We start from the raw sequence: 14070 nt of genomic DNA on the forward strand, positions 1-14070 counted from the left end.
CATTCGGCGTTCTGTTTTAATGATTTCCCCACGTCCTTTCGGGCTTTCGGCACAGCATAATAGATTGTATAGCATAAGCAGGAACAAATCGATGACACATGCATCCGAGAATCTTCAGCTGTGAAAGCATTTATGTAGATCTTTGCTAAGAGAAATGATGGCGGCCTAGGGCATCCAGGCACCCTTTCCCAACGGGGGAACTTCCGTCGTCCACGTGCCCTGGTTCAGCCAATCAAGACGTCCCACGGCAATGCTGGATCAACGATCAACTTGAATGCAATAAATGAAGATGCAACTAACACCGTCTGTTGCCTTTCTCTCGAGAAAGCTCCTCCACTTCTCACACTAGATTTATCCGTCCCTTGTCGACTTCCCGTCCCATTCGGCCTCTCGTCCACTGAAGATCTATCCCACCATTGCACGTGGGCCACCTTTGTGAGCTTCTAACCTGAACTGGTAGAGTATCACACAGCATGCCAAAGTGGGATGAAAGGGTTATATGAGGACCGTCCGGTCCGGCGCGATGGCCGTAGCTGCCAATCGCTACTGTGCAAGAAACTTCTTCTCATAGGCATCATGGGCGTCTCTGCTGTTCTACTTCCTTTGTATCTCCTAGCTGGGTATGGCTAAGCACCGCTATCTAAGTCTGATAAGGACCCTCTCTGCCGAGGGCCCCTGAAGCTCGGACTGTGTGGGACTACTGATCGCTGACAATCTGTGCAGAGTCACCTCCGGACTGGCAGTCCCCGCCTCGAGAAATCAATCCACTTGCGATACGGTCGATCAGGGGTATCAATGCTTCTCCGAGACTTCGCATCTTTGGGGTCAATACGCGCCGTTCTTCTCTCTGGCAAACGAATCGGCCATCTCCCCTGATGTGCCCGCCGGATGCAGAGTCACTTTCGCTCAGGTCCTCTCCCGTCATGGAGCGCGGTATCCGACCGAGTCCAAGGGCAAGAAATACTCCGCTCTCATTGAGGAGATCCAGCAGAACGTGACCACCTTTGATGGAAAATATGCCTTCCTGAAGACATACAACTACAGCTTGGGTGCAGATGACCTGACTCCCTTCGGAGAGCAGGAGCTAGTCAACTCCGGCATCAAGTTCTACCAGCGATACGAATCGCTCACAAGGAACATCATTCCGTTCATCCGATCCTCTGGCTCCAGCCGCGTGATCGCCTCCGGCAAGAAATTCATTGAGGGCTTCCAGAGCACCAAGCTGAAGGATCCTCGTGCCCAGCCTGGCCAATCGTCGCCCAAGATCGACGTGGTCATTTCCGAGGCCAGCTCATCCAACAACACTCTCGACCCAGGCACCTGCACTGTCTTTGAAGACAGCGAATTGGCCGATACCGTCGAAGCCAATTTCACCGCCACGTTCGCCCCCTCCATTCGTCAACGTCTGGAGAACGACCTGTCTGGCGTGACTCTCACAGACACAGAAGTGACCTACCTCATGGACATGTGCTCCTTCGACACCATCTCCACCAGCACCGTCGACACCAAGCTGTCCCCCTTCTGTGACCTGTTCACCCATGACGAATGGATCCACTACGACTACCTCCAGTCCCTGAAAAAATACTACGGCCATGGCGCAGGTAACCCGCTCGGCCCGACCCAGGGCGTCGGCTACGCTAACGAGCTCATCGCCCGTCTCACCCACTCGCCTGTCCACGATGACACCAGCTCCAACCACACATTGGACTCGAACCCAGCTACCTTTCCGCTCAACTCTACTCTCTACGCGGACTTTTCCCACGATAACGGCATCATCTCTATCCTCTTTGCTTTGGGTCTGTACAACGGCACTAAGCCGCTGTCTACCACGACCGTGGAGAATATCACCCAGACAGATGGGTTCTCGTCTGCTTGGACGGTTCCGTTTGCTTCGCGTCTGTACGTCGAGATGATGCAATGCCAGGCCGAGCAGGAGCCGCTGGTCCGTGTCTTGGTTAATGATCGCGTTGTCCCGCTGCATGGGTGTCCAGTTGATGCTTTGGGTAGATGTACCCGGGATAGCTTTGTGAGGGGGTTGAGCTTTGCTAGATCTGGGGGTGATTGGGCGGAGTGTTCTGCTTAGCTGAACTACCTTGATGATATGTATCAATCAGAGTACATATCATTACTTCATGTATGTATTTACGAAGATGTACATATCGAAATATCGATGATGACTACCTCGGTAGATATTTAGACCCCCCTTCTATCCTTCGTTCCACAACCAAGTATCGCCCTCGACGTACAGCATAATACAACTTCAGCATTAACAAACGAACAAATAATATCATACACTCCTCCCCAATGCAAAACAACCGCAATTCATACCTCATATAAATACAATACAATACAATACATCCATCCCTACCCTCAAGTCCACCCATCCCATAATCAAATCTCTACTTACTCCTCCCCCTCCCCTTCCCGCTTCCCAGAACCCATTCCCGAAGGAGTAATAGTAGTAGAAGAAGAAGCAGACGACCTCTCCACCAACCTCTTCGGCCTCTTATCCCCATACGCTATATACACGAACACACCAAATAGTCAGCATGCACACAGAAAACAATCAAACAATCAATATTAACTGAGAAGTAAATAAGAAGAAGGAATGTACATACTCCTCTCATACAAACTCCAAGACGTATACATCAAGATGGGTAATCCCACCATCACTGATATCCATCTATAAAAACCCATCCCCCATCCCCACGTTAGTTGATTACTTTACTTATAAGGAAAGGGAAGGGAAGGGAAAGAAAGTGGATGATGATGATGATGGAGGTTAATTGCTCACTCACCGTCTCGCAGCAAGTTTATATTCTTTCGTTTGGCGGATATCTTTCACTGCTCCTCCTGCTGGACGTTGTCCACGGGGTGACATTGGTTGGCGGTGATGATGAGGGTCCATGATCACTCTTGGTTTGGGGGATGGTTGTTGTTGGGTGGGCATTTTTTTTCTTCTCCTTCACTTGGGGATTATTATTATTTGAAATGTAATTAGTTTTGTGTTGGGTGAGTGAGTGATTATTTGGAATGAAGTAGATTTGGATATGAATGATTGATGGGATGGGATGGGATGAATGGATGGATGGAGGCGGAAAAAGTCAGGTGGTTTGTTTGAGGTTCGGATTACTATCTTTGTGCCTGAGGCATCACTCTCCATCTATTGTTGGTCGTCCTTTCTATACCGATTGATTCTACAACAGTGCACAATAAGTATGTACTTATTTCATTTGTAGTATTTAGATTAACCCGCTGTGCTATTTGCCGTAGCTTTCCACCCCAATTTCCAAATTCGAAGAATTAAAACTCATCCTACAGTACAGAATAGAAGTGAAAAAAAAAGAAGAGAAAACCAAGATAATACAGCCAGTCCAGGTCCATTCCAGATCTCGAATGACCACCAGATAAGAAAGCAACAAGCAAGCAAAGCAAAGCATGATTCTAAACGAACGCCAATAACTTCATCGCCTGCCTTTGAAACTGAACGCTATGCACGAATGGCTCGAAATGATTCCTTTAACTCCGTAGTATTGAGAGGAAAAGAAATAAGAGAGACAAAAGAGCTGACCATGGGAGAGAAACATGATCAGTCGGAAATGGATCTGCGGGTTGAGATAGATATGAGTTGCCTCGCAGATCCGGTGACAAGATAAGAGAATTGAGAGATATAATCAGCCACTGTAACTTCATTAAGCATCGAACCACTTTCAACGGGCGGGTCTGCGGGTTGGTATGCAAGTTGAGATGCCACGCAGACCCAAACAGAGTGAGAAATATGAGTTGTTTGAACCACTATGACTTCATCAAGCATCAAAACACACTCCATGGTCAATCTGTTCGGATCTGCGGGTTGATGTGGAAATGAGACGAGTGCCTCGCAGATCCGAAGACAAGATAGAGAAGCGGCACAACAACACTTTAACTTCATCAAAAGCCTTATATCACTCAAAGACCAGTCTGTTCGCGGTCTGCGGGTTGATATTCGTTTTGAGATGCCACGCAGACTGCGAACATGCGATGTATTATAAGTTTGACGAGTGTAGACTGACCATTGATAACCGAGATAAACAATCACTTCAACTTCATCAAAGCCTTAAATCACTCAATGGCCAGTCTGTTGCGGTCTGCGGGCTGATACCCAAGTTGCGATGCCACGCAGACTGCAAACATTGATCGAGAGACGAGAAAAACAACCACTTTAACTTCATGAAAGCCTTTCAACCAGTCAATGGCCAGTCTGTTCGCGGTCTGCGGGCTGATATTCGAGTTGAGATGCCTCGCAGACCGCGAACATGCGAAGTATATTCTTAGTTAGACGAGTGACTGGCCATCGAGAAACGAGAGAAACAGCCACACTTCATGAAAGCCTTAAATTATTCAATGACCAGTCTGTTCGCGGTCTGCGGGTTGGTATGCGAGTTGAGGTGCCACGCAGACCGCGAACATGCGATGTTTTTTCAGTTGGACGAGTGACTGGCCATCGAGAAACGAGAAACAACCACTTTAACTTCATGAAAGCCTTGAACTACTCAATGACCAGTCTGTTGGCGGTCTGCGGGCTGATATTCGAGCTGAGATGCCACGCAGACCGCCAACATGCGATGTTTTTTCAGTTAGACGAGTGACTGGCCATTGAGGACCGAGAGAAACAACCACTTGAACTTCATGAAAGCCTTAAATCATTCAATGACCAGTTTATTCGCGGTCTGCGGGCTGGTATGCGAGTCGAGGTGCCTCGCAGACCGCGAATATGCGATTTTTTTCATAGTGTGACGAGTGAAGCCTGACGCTTGAGGATTATCTCAGTTGGGTTGGCCATTCGGCTGGCCGTTGGGTTTAGTATTAGGATCGTCAGGTTTGTCCGATGGAACGTTCCGTTTGCGTGCGTTGGCGCGACGAGCCCTCTCCTCGGCGTGATTCTGAAATTCTGCAATCAGGGCAGCCGCAGCACGGCGACGGGGACGTCCTCCAGGAGCTGTGTTGAAGTTTCGGGGTGGCGGTCCAGGAGGGGGAGCTACATTGAAAGCCTCATACATGTCTTTGGGTGGTTCGGGGGGACCCATCGCAAGATCTTCTGGAGTCGTGCGTCTGATCATCTCTTGAGTGTAATTGCGACGCAGACCGAGCTTCAGGATTTTGGAAGGGCTAGACCGCTCCTGCTGACTCTTCCCCTCGGCGGGCTTCGTTTCGGCAGGCTTCATCTCGGCGGGCTGATCTTCCATCTCAGAATAGGATCGCTTCCTGGTCGCTGCGCCCGCTCCTCCCTTCAAGGTCAGCTTGATGCGCAGCGTTTTGGGCGGCTCAGCGGGTGGAGTTGGTTCCGGCTCTGGCTCCCTCCGGCGTCGCTTGGGCACTTGAGTGGTTTCTGAGGCTTCGCCGCCGCGGCGCCGTTTGCGAGTCGGCTCCTTGGTCTCTTTGGCCTCTTTCACTTCGCCTGGACCATCTTTCGGGGCGGTTTCATCGTGCTGGGCGATCAAGGTTTGGATGTAGGCAGCCGGCATCATTCGATCGACGGCAATTCCTCTCTTGCGGGCCTCCTCCCGAGCCTTGATGGTCGCCTTGACCTCGTCCACGTTTTCGAAGAAGAAAGGCATCTTGTTATCCTGAGGCAGGTTGCGCTCTCCCATGCGTGGGGGATAACCGAAGATGCGGTCCTTCTCGAACTGTTCATGAGACTTCAGGCGGATTGGAGGCTGGGGGAGCAATTTGTCTCCGTAGGTGTTGTTAGGGCGGAACCAAGAATAGCCTTCGCCGACAACGACAAGCTCTTCGCCAAATTTATTTGTTTGGCCTGTGAAAATAAACCCATCCTCGTCAGTCCACCGGTGCGTCTCGGACGTAGAGATTGGCTTACTTGATCCCTCAACGCCGATCTCTGCCTGGGGCTGCGCTTCGGATGCGGCCTCGGTCACGAGCTCCGCCTCGGACTGCACCGCTGGAGTTTCGGTCTTCTTCTCCTGCTTCTCCATGTACTCCTTGCGTAGCTCCTCGACCCAGCCCTCGGCTTCCGATGACGGCTCAAATTCTGGAGCAACAGCTGCCGCGGCCAGGTCAAGAAGGCGATTTGCTAAAACTGCCCAATTTCCTTCGACGCCTGCCTTCGACGCCTGTGCAATACCAGCTGTTTTCGCATTGGCCTGTTTGTTGGCACGCGTCTTCTTGACTGCTGCCTTGCCCTTTACTTCCTTGAGAGCAGACTCTGGCTTAGATGATGGTGCACGGTTTCTGCGGAAGCGCCTTTCAGATTCCAAAGATTCCATAGCCTTGATGGTAGGCTTTCGGGTCCTTCCAGATGTGCGCGCAGCTGACGTAGTGGTTGAGTAGCTGGCAGTTGGGGATCCTGGGCCCTCATTGGAGCCATCAAGACCAAATTTGTTTCCATACATATCAGCATGGTATTCAAAAGGAAAACTTTCGCCGTACGGAGTACTGCGTTCGATTCCGGGGGTATCCAAGTCGTATCCAGACATGGTGTCGAATTCAGCCTTGCTGTCAATAGCAGGGGTACTTTCAATGCTGTCAGCAACCTCGCGGCCAAAGGGTGTCTTTGAGACAGAAGGCGTTTCAAAAGAAGCGTCATCCACGGCCTGGCTTGCGGCGTTGATTGCAGACTTTCGAGTAGATCGCTGGGGTCGCGAACTGGTTCGAGTAGCAACCTGTGAATGGGCAGGCTTGTGACTGCTTGAATTCACTGCAGAGACGGGAGTAGACTGAGCTGATTTGGAATTCTGAGTTGCAGCCATTGCTCTGGACTTGCGTTCGGCACGACGAGATCTGGCAGTCGTAGTACGAGGAGTAGAGCGAGGCTGCGTAGCAGATGTTGCAAGCTTGGTGCTGGCCTCCTGGGCTTCAGCAGCTTCAGCAGTAATGGCAGACGCAGCAGAATTAGCGGGAGCTTTATCGGCTTTGCCGCTCTGAGCGTTGGGAGTAGAAGTGAGAGAAGAGGTAGAGTCCACGGAAGAAGTCTTCTCGCTGTTCTCGAAGCCGTTCAGCTTTGCTGGCATAGACTTACGCGTCTTGCGGCTGTTGGAAGCAGAAGAGTTCATGGCGGGAGAGGAGACGTGAGAAGTAGACATGGTGGGGTTTGGTGACGGATTTTGAGTAGCAAGAGACTTGCGTCGATCTTTGAGTGTTCTTGACAGAAAGTTATGCAACGTCGACTGTGACTGTTGCTTGGGATTGGAAGTAGGAGTTGCAGGTTGCACGGTCTCACCGTTGGCTAAGGCCGATTTCCTGCCGCGTCCTCTTTTCTTAGGGACGCTGTTGGATATCTGCGAGGGACCACCAGAACCTTGTTGATTCGGGGTTTGGGCAGATTCTTGGTTCAAACTTGTCTTCTCGTCTACAGTGGCAGAACGCTGCGTCTTGCGACGTTTGGCAGATGGGAGCTGTTCTTCGAATGACGTGGTGACAGGTGTAGGGGGCAATGAGACAGAAGAGTGAGATAAGTTCGAAGGAAGAGCTTCTGGTTCACGTGTTGTTTTACGTGACGCACGAGACGAACTTCGACGTGTTTCTCTCTGGAGATCTGGTTAGAAATCGAAGAAAGAGACGCGAGGCAGAAAGTTGCAGAAGACTTACGGGAGTCAAGTCGAGGGAGAGAGCAGCGGGGGACCCAAGTTCCCTCGCAACAGAAGCCCTACCAACCACTTCAGTGTTATTAGCTTCCATCGCAGTGAATAGCCAGTGAATAGCCTGATCCAGGTGAATCCCCAAGTCCCAAAACGGGATTCAGTCTTTGTTCGGCTTACTTGTTCACTGTTTCTCAATCACTTCAATCCCTTCAGCAACCCCGAAATACGGCTTGTCCCGGCCGAGTCCTGTATTATACAACCACTGATACTTCGGAGGTAACGGACAGAATGGCAGGCGGACTACAGTGTCTATTCCTGTCGAAATGAAGGTATTCAATCGGAAGGGTTATGCGACGGGGATTTGGGGCTTGTCGGGCCTGTGAGACGAGGCGAGAGTCAGTGAATGGAATGAGGGCCGATGGACGATTCGGAAAACGGAGGCAAGCAGGAGCGGCACCTCCTGGAAACCCAGAACACCTGGCATGAACCACCAACGGGGCACGAAGCAGTCCAACTATCTTCTCCACGTACCAATATCCAGCTATACTCGTTGTAATTGTAACCACAACCGCGCAGATCCAACTTGTCGTGATCGGAGACCAGGGTGGCCCGTCGGTGAAGCGGAGGCGAGGAGTCGGAACGTCAAGGCAAACTGCAGGCGCAGGGGGGCTCCCGGGGCTAGAGGAGAGGCATAAAAGACATGGCGCAAATGCAAAGGAGCGACTATTGAGCCGTTCGAGGATCTCCGGGATCGCAACAGTGGCAGACAAACCCGATAGTCCGGACGAGGGAGCGAAGAAGAAATGTTTGGCAGCCCGAACTCCATCGAGATGCCGGGAAATTAGGGCTTGCACGGGCGGCGGGCGGTCACTGGACCGCCGCTTGCCCCAAAGCCGCGGGCGCTTATCTTAGCGCATCTTCCGCTTCGGCCTGTTCGTGTCGTCGCTCCAGCTTCCCATTCCTCTCGCTATACCCCCGGTGTTTGGCCTTGTCGCTTTCTTCTTTTCCGTTCATTCTACTGCCTGGTCGCTGTGGTTTCGGTCTCTTGCTCATCATGCAGCTGTGGCACTCCGTTCTCCAGCTCTCCTTGCTGGCTTCTGCTGCTATCCCGACCGCGGCTGCCTCCGCATGGGGATTTACTGATGCCACCGTGTCAGTAAACACCAAAGGCGCTGGTGTCGGTGCGGGCGTAAAGGAGGTGTACGTTTCTTATTTTCTACGTTGTTATCTTGCTCTTCTGGAACCTTTGAACTGATGGTATCTCTCAATTGACAGTATCCCCGATAACAAAGCTCTTACCAAGCCCGTCGCCCTTGGAGTCGCCGATACCTTGAAAGTTACCTTGACAGCTCAAGAAGGACGCACCGGAAAGCACGCACACCAAGTGTACCTCCTCCTCCAAGATCCTGAGACTGGATTGGACATTTCATACCCTTTCAACGTCAAGGACAATGGCAAGTCCAGGCTTGACCTGGTAGGTGGCCTGCACTACACGCAGAACCAGCTAGGGCACAGCTGATGTATACTTCAGACCCAGAAAGACCTTCCCGTTCAATTCCTTTCCGCCTCCGAGCCTCTTGAGGCCCGATTCCTGATCGGATCCTTCGGCGAGTCGACCGCATACAATGCTGCTGCCTTCCAACTGGATGTAGCCCGTAACGCCGATGAGCCCGTCCCGACCGTCGAGGTTTCGCGGTATGGAAAGCTTCCTGAGATCCACCACATCTTCAAGAGCGACCCTCAGAGCCCTCCCATCGTGATTACGCTGGCTTTTGTCGCCATGGTGCTCGCTACTCTGCCCGTTCTGGGCGGTGTGGTAAGTTCTACTCTCTACTTTTCTTTTCAATACGTCTCTGACACTGCTCCAGTGGCTCTTCCTTGGCGTCAACGTCAACCACCTGCCTACTGCCTTGAAGTCGGCTCCTATCCCTCACATTGTGTTCCTTGGCTCCCTCCTCTCCATCGAGGGCATCTTCTTCCTGTACTATAGTTCTTGGACTCTCTTCCAGATCCTCCCTGCTGTCGCAGTGGCCGGATCCGTCGCATTCGTCAGCGGTAGCCGCGCTCTGGGTGAAGTCCAGGGCAGACGGCTTGCCGGACTCAGGTAAATGCAGTACTGGACTACTGCTGCCTGAGAGAGTATTATTGAAGTAGTGTTCCTGTAGGGAACCAGGCTTGTGCAGACAAGCCTTACTGTATGAGTGTAGCAAAACAGACATGAATAGGACTAGCATCTACTATACGATACTCATCATCACACATCTCTATAAAAAGTACTACCTAGACAGTCAGGGGTATCCCACCCAAATCACAATAACAACAGCAAGCAGCAATATCAAAAGAACAAGTAAATAATTCGTAATGGCTGACGTCACCCGCGCGGCTAGTCCATCATCCCAAATAGGCTAGTCCGCCCGATCCTCTGCAGAAGGCAATTGAATCCATGTAAAACCGATCATCACCACCACCGCAATTATTATGCTTCCAGAACATCAGTGCTAAACCCCAGCTCCACCCCCAGATCCGCAATCTCAAATCCTCCAGAACCGCCAACCCATGGGCGCCTCATCCTCCAAGCCCGCGAGATCCGCCGCCCAGGCTGTCTCGCGGCGCCAATACCCAAAACAACCCGTTTCTCCTCCGACCTCCTCCCCAGCACAACCACCACCAGCATCTAAACCGACGAGACAGCAACAACAACCACAGCCACAACCACGACCACCGCGACAACCGTCGCGAGTACCCCCCACAGGACCAACCTACCACTCAAAAGAACCTCCCTCTCTCGAGCGCTCATCAGGTACGTACATACACCTCCATCTTTCCCTCCCTCAACTCCATAAATCCAAACTGACAATATCTCTACAAAGCAATCGACCTCGACGGCCGCGACCCAGACTTCGCCGCACAACTTCGCACCATCGGCCCCGTGACTCCTAACCCGACCTTCTCCCACACTAGCACCTTTGCGCGCCAACAACCCGCGCCCACCGTTTTCCCGCCCGCATCTAACCCGGCGTTACTGGTTTTCTCGGCGCGGCAGCGCCTCACCAAGGCCGCGGAGCAGGAGTTCGAGGCGATGGGGAGATCGGGGTTCCAGGGCAGGGAGTTTGTTGATGCGTTTACCATTCGGCAGGTCTTGTCGATGAGGGATAGGCAGGGATTGTCGGCGGAGGAGATTGAGAGGCTGTTGAGGTTGAAGAGTGGTGTTGTGGGTAGGTTGGGGGAGAGGGGGGTGGTTGGGGATATTGGTTGATGGGTTGAGATACCTGGTGTACAGGAATAAGTGTACGATAGGGAAGAGTGGATGTATGTATGTATGCATGGTTATGGAATGGCATTGTATTATAATGGGATGGCGAAGTTGTTGTAGATGGCTTGTTTGGGGCCGGTCAGCGTGATGCGTAGGATTCAATGTATGGACTGCATGTTGTTGCTATGTTGCTACATTATAGCAGATCTCATGCGATTCTGTGGGGATGTGGAATTAGAGAATTCGGACTTCCTCTACAAACATTGTCGGTCTTCAATACACCGGGATTCATATAGCCTTGATCAATTGGATCTGTCCATGCGTCCCATTTATCCGAGTCCCTCATTTCCATAATATGCAGTGCATTCATCCTCGACGCTTGGTCCTAATTTACCAGCCCTCTCTATACTTATGCCCTCATTGCACTGGAAATGCCTACTCAGGTTGCTCCTCGGGATGAGCTATAACAGAAATACGGATTCAGAGAATTGCCTAGGATAAAATTGATACCAGGCCCTGTGCACGCTCGTGGCTTTGTCGATGATCTTATGGTTCTTGGGTATGGATCCATTTATTGCATGTCTGAAGCACTCCAAAGCATGGTGGTGATGGATTTGTTATACTTCCTATGCTCGGTTCCTCACCATTGTCGCAGGATATTTCGAGCAACTACAAGAACACTACACTTCTTAGCGTCTCAATTTCTAGCTATGAGTGTGTGCATAAGACCGCAGGTTTCTTAAGTGTTTGTTTTAGATGACATTTGTGGATCGTGTGTCTGATGTCGTAGACTTCAGCCATTATATATAGTGATGCCGTCGGGGGAAAGCTCGGTATAAATCTTGACATTATCATGATCTCAACATTTATTCTTCCGAACAACGGAACAACAAGCACACATAATAAAGAAATAGGACAAAGGGCTAAAAAAAACAGCAAAAGAATCTATTTTAATCTAAGAACCTTGAAAGAGAGCAAAAATCAAAAACATCTCCCCGACTGGGAGTCGAACCCAGGTCTCCCGCGCTTGTTCCTGTTAAGGATTGACAAGCGGAAATCATGACCGTTAGACCATCGAGGATTGTTGTTATAAGCCCCTCCAACTTACGCTATAACAGCCACCTCTCACCACCTCCTAAAACTTACACTACTACAAGCACAAGGCCTATTGTCCTCCGAACCATGAAACCTACACCCGGAGATGACGATTCGACTTCCCCATCACACCTCCCTCCACAAAAAGAAACCCTCATAAACCATTCCGAAACAGGAGATCCCGATATTACCTTTTCAGCAATCATCAATCAATATCCGCCACATCAAATGAATGGAAATGGTCACAAGAAACCCCCATCGTCGATGCTGTCGCCGATTGCAAAGTGTGGGCCATCCATATAGGAACATGATATAACTGGATACCAATGTCGGAGAGATACGGGGGGCGTATACTGCACGTAGAAGATGGACAATGTCATGCACGGCTGCGGTGGTGATGCGTTGTCAGTGGTTCTTTGGTTGATATCTATGCTACTATGGAATGTTGGGTCAGGCTGTTGGAAGTAGGATCTATGTAGGCAGGTAGACCGGAGGCAAGCGAGCCAATTACTGGACTTTCCATGTATTTATGTGGATGGAGAGAACTGAATACTCACTTAGCTACTAGTAGTAGTTAACTAGTATAGGGTCATGCTGACGATCTGGGGAAATATCAAGTGACTAGTACGAACCGAGACCGCATCATCCGGGGAATGAGTATATACCAATGAGATAGATGGTGATAAAGGGATAAGCCCGGGATTGTCCGTGTATTGGGGGATATAGATACATGCCACGCTGATTGAGAAGATCCGATCCCAACCGAAGTTGAACACCATCCAACTATATACTACTACTTCTAGTATAGTAGTAGCCTCACCTAAGACAAAAGACAAGACAGGTGATATTCCCAACAACGAATAAAACTAGACCACCTGCAAGGCCTAATCACCACGTGAACCAAGACCCCAGAAACACCAATACTGCAGTATCGAATAAGGGTCTAGATTATGTTCACGAATCGATCCCCTTGCATCTGGATTTAAAGACTAGGCCTCTGCCGCTTAGGCGATATGTTAGGCATCAATATGTTTTTACCTCAACTTCGAATAGTTACTGAAGTCAGATGGATCACGAGACTTCTTTCCGCGTTTTGCTTTTATGTTTGGTTTAATATAATGATTGAATGGCTTGTTTGGGTTTTGCTCGGCACATATATCCGTCTTAGGCTCTGTCTCTTCTTTTTTACATCCATAGATAGTAAGTAGAAGAGGAAGAGGACTGTCCTCTCAGCTAATAACTACCATGTATAATCCCCAAATAGGTAATCCCCCGTTACTTTCTCGGCGAAGTCTGGGTTCATCTATTTCACTTTTGCTTTTGTGAAACTGCACCAATAGATAGACCTATCGTCCATAGTGGTGCTTCCTTCGTGTTGCGTGAGAGTGGTACCACCACCACTATCTCGATACATATAACCTGCGCAAGTAGTGGAATAGAAATAGTTAAAACCACCGGAGAATGAAACAAGGTAGCGAGCGAAGTTCAACCTTACTGCACCCAGTAACTACCAGAAACCCCACAAATCCAATTCCAGAAAATTAAACCCAATAAATATAGAAGCCCAGTAGTTATAATAAGTCTATACATCAACCACACGTCACATCAACCTCTCTAACCCTGGTTCAGAACCGAATCTAAATCGTATGCAGTTATGCGGGGGGATCTGGGGTGGGGTAGTAAGTAATTAGTTACCTCGGATCGATGGTGGGGAATATGGCAGTAGATAGGTCTTGGCGAGATGCCCAGGCTGGAATTACTAGGGTACTTAGTAGCAAGGCTTACGACTACGCTTACTACATTCATCAACTTCTTGCCCTATGGTAGGTTGGACTGAGCTAGGCTTTGCTAAGAGGTTGATTTTTTTTTGTGGGGTCATGTGCGATTTTCTGGGGTGGTGGGATCTGCGCGCTAAGTGGTGCTTTTTTATAACTTTGTTTTGGGTTAGGGGATGTTCATTGGGTAAAGGTTTGATGGGGGGTGGTGGGGGTTGGAATTATTTCAGTTTCACTGGAGGTATTATGGGATGGATATATCGGGAAATAAAATTTATATTGAATAATTAGATAGGTAGGTAGTAGGTAGGGATGATAGGTATGTATAATATAGGTATAGGTACAGGTGGTAGGTAGCAGCTCTAGGTAC

The 14070-nt window shown here is 50.0% G+C and overlaps 5 protein-coding genes and 1 non-coding gene across 6 annotated transcripts; 3 read left to right on the forward strand and 3 right to left on the reverse strand.

Moving 5' to 3' along the window:
* The first annotated feature begins 307 nt into the window (after window positions 1-307).
* Window positions 308-2206, forward strand: BO85DRAFT_449857 (histidine phosphatase family protein). Its single transcript, XM_025660253.1, has 2 exons — window positions 308-620; window positions 724-2206. The coding sequence occupies exons 1-2, from the start codon at window positions 577-579 to the stop codon at window positions 2081-2083; spliced, it is 1404 nt and encodes a 467-aa protein (XP_025515058.1). The 5' UTR covers window positions 308-576; the 3' UTR covers window positions 2084-2206.
* Window positions 2207-3448: 1242 nt separating this feature from the next.
* Window positions 3449-4113, reverse strand: BO85DRAFT_33834 (uncharacterized protein). The gene has a single exon (XM_025655453.1). The coding sequence runs from the start codon at window positions 3929-3931 to the stop codon at window positions 3590-3592; it is 342 nt and encodes a 113-aa protein (XP_025515059.1). The 5' UTR covers window positions 3932-4113; the 3' UTR covers window positions 3449-3589.
* A 603-nt stretch (window positions 4114-4716) lies between these two features.
* On the reverse strand, window positions 4717-8157 carry BO85DRAFT_33842 (putative GPI-anchored cell surface glycoprotein). The gene is made up of 5 exons (XM_025655455.1): window positions 8035-8157; window positions 7755-7954; window positions 7585-7652; window positions 5858-7523; window positions 4717-5794 (listed from the first exon to the last, which is right to left on the reverse strand). Coding segments are annotated over exons 2-5 (2724 nt in total). The 5' UTR covers window positions 7756-7954; window positions 8035-8157; the 3' UTR covers window positions 4717-4805.
* A 369-nt stretch (window positions 8158-8526) lies between these two features.
* On the forward strand, window positions 8527-9850 carry BO85DRAFT_449859 (putative oligosaccharyltransferase subunit ribophorin II). Its single transcript, XM_025660254.1, has 4 exons — window positions 8527-8777; window positions 8853-9051; window positions 9109-9393; window positions 9446-9850. Exons 1-4 carry the CDS (start codon window positions 8632-8634, stop codon window positions 9683-9685), a joined length of 870 nt encoding a protein of 289 aa, XP_025515061.1. The 5' UTR covers window positions 8527-8631; the 3' UTR covers window positions 9686-9850.
* Window positions 9851-10036: 186 nt separating this feature from the next.
* On the forward strand, window positions 10037-11052 carry BO85DRAFT_449860 (uncharacterized protein). Its single transcript, XM_025660255.1, has 2 exons — window positions 10037-10377; window positions 10448-11052. The coding sequence occupies exons 1-2, from the start codon at window positions 10134-10136 to the stop codon at window positions 10831-10833; spliced, it is 630 nt and encodes a 209-aa protein (XP_025515062.1). The 5' UTR covers window positions 10037-10133; the 3' UTR covers window positions 10834-11052.
* A 769-nt stretch (window positions 11053-11821) lies between these two features.
* BO85DRAFT_t163 lies at window positions 11822-11911 on the reverse strand. Its single transcript has one exon. It is a non-coding gene; the product is annotated as a tRNA-Asp (tRNA).
* Window positions 11912-14070: the final 2159 nt, after the last annotated feature.

This window comes from Aspergillus piperis, assembly GCF_003184755.1.
Source record: "Aspergillus piperis CBS 112811 unplaced genomic scaffold BO85scaffold_10, whole genome shotgun sequence".
NCBI classification, from domain to species: domain Eukaryota; kingdom Fungi; phylum Ascomycota; class Eurotiomycetes; order Eurotiales; family Aspergillaceae; genus Aspergillus; species Aspergillus piperis.